Here is a 5,991-nt window from a genome sequence, read left to right on the forward strand (position 1 = left end):
ACGAAGTCGGGCCATCATGTAACTTATCTCATTATTTATAAATAAATTGTAATTTTCTATACAATATTCACTTTGTTTCTCCTTTTTCCTTTTCTATGATTATATTCATATCCTACAGCTGTCTCTTTTCATCATATCCCGTATCTTCACGACACCTACGCTAATAACGTTAACTTTACCGTTAAACCGTGACTAATCATATATGCTAATTTAAGCCGATGTTCCAAACTTTGACAAGAGGAAGCTTAGATTCTGGAGAACACTTCGTCGACTGGTCTCGGACAGCGAGTCTTTTTGAGTCTCGTAGCTAGGATTTGACCGAGTTTTATGACAAACCTGCAGAACTAATCAATGCCTTCTTTTCTCAACGAGTCTTTTGTGCTTCGAACCGAAGTCTCAAGATTTTCTACCAACAGTCAAATTTAATCTTGATACGTCACGCTTCTCGCTAACTGATTCGCTACTGTCAAATACGTATATATGCGTCTAGTTCAAAGCACATTCGGTTTTTATTTGCGCTACTTTGTATCCTAGCAGTATTATTTCGCTAGATAGGAGCGAGTGGTGACCATATCTTTGTCATCTCATCATTTTGACGAAATAATGATCCTAGTAGGGTCTCTTTCTTCTTTGACAACGGAAGCATTCTCTCCTCAGGTGCATCCGGTGTATCGGCCAATGTGCGCAAGTCGGGCGCACGAAATACAAACGAGCAGTACTTTCGCTGCTTGTAGATCCTCCGAGTGAAACCAATTGTTCTGTTGTGTGTGAACGCCCCCCGACGCCTATATAGCTGGGTGTTCGTAGATGAAAAATCAACAGTTCCCTCGGAGAACCCGAGAAGAATTTTCGGCTACAGCGTACAGCCTTGTTTGCAAAAAAAAACAAGATACTTCTTGTGCAATATATTACGATTACTACAATTGTACTAATTTCATACTCGATAACGATCTAACGTTTGTGTAAAAATTTCTAAAGCTAGTTACAGTGAAAAATTATAAGCACACGTTTATTTTAACAAAGATTTGTGTCGTTATCGAATTTGTCCCATATTATTTCTTTTATTATATATAGTTATAACTATGCATTCTTTTCTCGTTAATATATGTGTCAGGGAATAATCGACTCATGTATTCAAAAGCAGTGGTGGTTTCGAGTAAATTGGCCCAGTGAAAATTGCTAACTTATTCTTGCTCTTGAAATCTTCATCCTCGTTATTCGTTTACAGAGTCGAGAATTAATTATACATTCTCGCTTTAATGCGGGAAACTTTCTTCGCAATACGGACTGCCTTTAATCTTACGGACTTTCTCCGAAATAACGTGCGAGTTTAGGCTCGTAAGAAGAAGCTTGTGTGCGTGTTTGTTGTGTGCACGTGTGTGTATAATATTATTAATACATATATATATAGAATGAAGCGCGAGCTTCGCAGCTTGCTCCTGATGATCTCGGTCTCTTTCGGGTTTTCGGTGATAATGGACTCCAAAGATCATCCTGGATTGGACGATGAGTCCGTCAGCTTTGGCGAGGCCTTTGGAGTCTGCATTTCCAAAAAGGAGCATGGGACAGTCGAATGCGTTAATCGTGGGGCATTGAGCGCGCTCCAATCCCTCAACGAAAAAGACGATTTGGATTTCGGAGATGTACGTTTGGAACGAGCCGGTGGTTATGGCAGAGAGCTATTGGATTTGGATTACGATCCATCAAATTTTGGCAACGTTGTGCAGGCTGCCGCAAGGTTGATGGAGCGCAGAAATATGAAATGGAACATGGACAACGTTTATCCTGGATTGCAGATGCGAGTTGGTCCAATGCTCAATGGAAATGGAGTGCTGGAATTTGTTCTCAACGAAAGATCAGCCACGTACAGCGATAGACAAGGTGGAGCTGCTGGTACGTTCAGCTAATTTATATTTCTTGTACGCGTTCCATACATTTTTTTATAGTAATCTTTATAACTTTAATCATAAACCTAAATTACTATTCTAATTTAGCTGATCTAACTCGAACGAATTTCTTTTTAATGCGAAAAAGTTAATAAAGCAAACTATAAAATAATGAAATATGACCTTATACATGCAAGAATCAATTTTTATATATGTATTATAATGTATCATTATAACAATGGGGTTATTCTCATATCATTATTGTAATAAAAAGAGTAAGGATTGTAAAAGTAGAACAATTGTGATTTATTATGATTATCGCGAAGAGTATATGTATACATGACGATGCAAAATGTTTGATTTTCGTTGATTCAAGTACGAGAAATTTGTAATCGAGTGTGAATGAATATCGAAACTTTCAGGTTTCTTGAAGAATTAAGATAATAATAAAATGTATAAAATCTCGTACACGTAAGAGTCATAAATGAGTGTCAACAGAAATGATTTTCTTTAAGAGGTTGGCGTTACATAAACGATTGAATTCCGGAGTGTTTGCCTCGGTAAATTGATACTCGTTACACGCAAACTTACCTTCGCTCGTTTAGCACGGAACAGAACCATCTTTCCGGAGAGGTTCGTGTCTGAGCTAAGACGTCCTTTTACCAACGAGTTTCAAGAACGTCCTCCAGTAGGCAGCACGGTCAAGGCCAATGCTGAAGCTATCTTATCGAGCATTTCTCTCTTCAGGAAGGACATTGACACGACACCTGTTGCTACCATTTTTGCTCGGCTTCAAATTCAACTTGGCTTCGCTCATTCCATTGATATTTGGCGTCCTTCTGGTCATCTCTAAAAAAGCACTGCTGCTCACTAAATTTGCTCTGCTTCTCAGCGGAGTTTTGGGATGGAGCTCCCTGTTCTCTGGCGGACCTGGGATACATCATGCAGGAAATCATGGATTCAACCACTTTGGTCCTGGATTCGATGGCTCTACTGGTGGTCATCATCACGAGTATTTCCCTCATCGACCTTTCCGTGCTAATTCAGGCCTTGACTTTGGCCAACAATATGGCCAGCATGTTATTCGCGAAGTTGTTAATGTTTATGAAACTGATGGAGAACAGGATGCACGCCAGGATGCGCGAAGTCAGAAAAATTTCGCATGGTCTACCAATGAATAATTTATCACTTTTTATCAAATTTAATCTAAGTATTTATTATGAAGTAAATCAATTAAATTAAGAGAAATCAATGTCAAAGATTAGATTTTATAGAGAGCTATTATTTAGTTTTCCTCTTGCACATATTTCATTTTTTAAATTTTATTTCAATGTACTCATACATTTCATACATTAGTCTTAAAGTTTTTGTAAAGTTGTTTGACGTTATATGTTCTTAAGGAGATTACGATATTATTGTTAAATTGTTAGTGCTCGATGTAAATATGAATCTTTAAACTTAACTTACCAAAGACAGGAAAGGACAACATTAAGAAAATAGGTTTTAACATTAATTATGTATAATGTCTTATTTGTGATTTGATAATAACAAGTTACCATTAAACTACGTAGGTTAAGAAAATAAGTAAGCTTGTAGATCTCTTTTATAGATACTCCAAAATTATTTATTTATTTTTTGACAGTATTATAATAATAATCTAACAACGAATAATTAAATAATAGTTCCAATTAAATGTTTAATAAAACTTTTTTCTTTGGTGAAATATAAAAAGTAATAAAATTGATTTGACAAATGTGGTATTAGCATAGCCAATAAATATAAGTTTTGTTTTTATTCATTGAGTAATACACATGTAAGCTTCCCTGAATAAAAAATTTGTTTTCCTTCGCCAATGCTTATTTGGAAGATCTCTTTATTACTAGTAGGATGTAGTCCATTTGTATCCATGAAATTTATGTCACTGTGCAATTTTCCACAGAAATTTTCGCACAAGAAAGTGATCTCCCTGTCACTTGGTGTCAATAACTCTCATCTTGGTGATTTGTTGCGACCTCATTGCGCGACCTTATTACACGTTCACTGTCAGTTTCAAGCACCCCTTTCACGTCTATGCATGCAGATGACCAGATCCCAATTGTTTTCACTACCCGGCAATTAGCTTTATTCCATTATCGTCCCGACATTTCTTTTGGCCGTGTAACTGTACCAAGTGTACCTTTAGCGAGGGGAAGCTACATCGCCAGCATATGTAGTATGTCCGGGAAACGCGTTAGCACACAAAGGAAAAATAACAAAGCGTGTATACCTACTGCGCACTCTTGAGTACACTTACGCTCGTAACCTCTTATGTCAAGTGTAACAACTAGGTAACAAGCTCTGATAAAAGTTTTCTTCCTTTCTCAAAGCAAGCTTCTTCCTCTTGAAATTGTAACTTAGACTAAAAGATCACAAGCATTTTGGAAATTTCTTTAAATTAAGTAATTATTTAAGCTATTATTTGTGTCATTACAATTCCTTTCATACACTGCGAATCCAAAAGTTTTTATTTAACAGAAATAAGTGTGAGAACTTGTAATTACTTTAAATATATTTTAAAATGAATTTTTTATCGTATAAATCGTGTTTATCGAATATAAATATATTCCTAAATTGTTGTTATAGAAAACACTATAAAGTGAGTTCAGTTAAATGCACAAAGCTCTCGAACAATTACATGTATAATTACATAAATTTATAATGTACATAATAAGTCTCATAATATGTGCAAATTAACTAGCAATATTTGCATCGAAATAAAGCTTTTGAATTTGCAGTGCACTGTATTGTCCTTTGACTTTTCTAGTCAACAGCTAAAGAATTACACTTAAAAAACATTTGTTAAAATAATTCAAAATTTCGTAAAAATGGTTATAGTTTATTCCACAAAGAAAGCACATTAGGAAAGTCTTGTAAGATATATGACGTTGAAGTAAAAGCTTTGGTAAAAGTTTATCGCTCTTAATTGCGAATGTTTCTCGCACAGACTGAGTAGACTGACACAATTGTCTGAGAAAATCAGAAATTGCCGGAACTTTACAGCATCTTTTTGTTGAATGTTGATGAATGTGAACTATCAAGTTTTCTCCTAAATATCATGCTGCATACCAGAGTTTTTGAACTGTGCGGTTGTTACTCGCTTAATTGTTTATTACGATTTAAAGCGAATATGTATATATTAAATTTCGAAAACCGTGTCTTTGAATACTGCCCTCATGGTTTAGCAAAGCACATTGCACGCGTTAATTGTAGATAATCTTTATCGATTAATTCCAGAGCTGTACCGTTGTTTAGCAGGTTAGAATATAATGCGGGCATGATTTTTAATGCTCGATTAATAATCGTGTAATCGCAAGTAGCACAACACGTGGAAGTACCGTTTGCAGAATCATTCTGACCCTCGCCATATAGCCTCTCCAAATATTTTTTTAGCGATTACAATCTAACATTATTGAAAATTAATCCAATCCTTATATGGAACAATGTTCGAATAAATTCCATTTGATTGTAATGCGTGTCATCCTTAACAGTTCCATTTATACAAATGAATTCAGTGTTTTCTTCTACGTTACAAGTGTAAATTTTATTCGAATAGTAAATTATTATATAGAATTACGTATGTTGTTGAGCTGTCTTCTGTATAACAATAACCATAAAATTATTAGTATTTAATAGGCATATCTCTGTGTAATAAGGAAGGATTTTTTGCGGTATTTAGAACAATTTAAGCAGTCGTCATGAGCAGCCTCAATACGATTTATATACGTATATGTAATTGCAGCGCCATTTTCCAAATGTGGCGCGTTACGGAGTGTAATCAGTGTCGAATTAACAGTATCTCCGGCTGTAAATTGATGCTTATTTATTAGCACTTGATACGAGGATATCTGGCTGTGTTATCCTTTAATCGATGTTTACGTATAGCTTCCTTATTTGCCAACGTATCTCACTCGACTATACACTGTCTCTCCAAGCCTCTCACACACATAGATCCTTTGGCATGCTTGTATTCGGTATAACGTTTTACGAGATATTCGTGATCGTCCGCATATTCGATGCCAAACGAAGCATCCCAGTCGTATAATCTTGTCCTCTAAATTTTACTTTC

The 5,991-nt window shown here is 35.6% G+C and overlaps 1 protein-coding gene across 1 annotated transcript; it reads left to right on the forward strand.

Annotated features, from left to right (window-relative positions):
• Positions 1–1,412: 1,412 nt before the first annotated feature.
• On the forward strand, positions 1,413–4,005 carry Osi10a (Osiris 10a). The gene is made up of 3 exons (XM_066725864.1): positions 1,413–1,893; positions 2,634–3,032; positions 3,773–4,005. The coding sequence occupies exons 1-3, from the start codon at positions 1,413–1,415 to the stop codon at positions 4,003–4,005; spliced, it is 1,113 nt and encodes a 370-aa protein (XP_066581961.1).
• The last annotated feature ends 1,986 nt before the right edge of the window (positions 4,006–5,991 follow it).

The sequence above is a fragment of the Prorops nasuta genome, unplaced genomic scaffold, assembly GCF_024137725.1.
Source record: "Prorops nasuta isolate Cenicafe-Biocafe unplaced genomic scaffold, Cenicafe_Pnas_1.2 PNAS00004, whole genome shotgun sequence".
NCBI lineage: Eukaryota > Metazoa > Arthropoda > Insecta > Hymenoptera > Bethylidae > Prorops > Prorops nasuta.

Excerpts from the sequence above, each read along its gene's own strand:
- Osi10a (XM_066725864.1), top strand. The coding sequence starts at position 1,413 with ATGAAGCGCGAGCTTCGCAGCTTGCTCCTGATGATCTCGGTCTCTTTC. Across the intron at positions 1,894-2,633 it reads TAGACAAGGTGGAGCTGCTG|GAAGGACATTGACACGACAC; the intron begins GTACGTTCAGCT and ends TTCTCTCTTCAG. Across the intron at positions 3,033-3,772 it reads TGCACGCCAGGATGCGCGAA|GATGTAGTCCATTTGTATCC; the intron begins GTCAGAAAAATT and ends TATTACTAGTAG.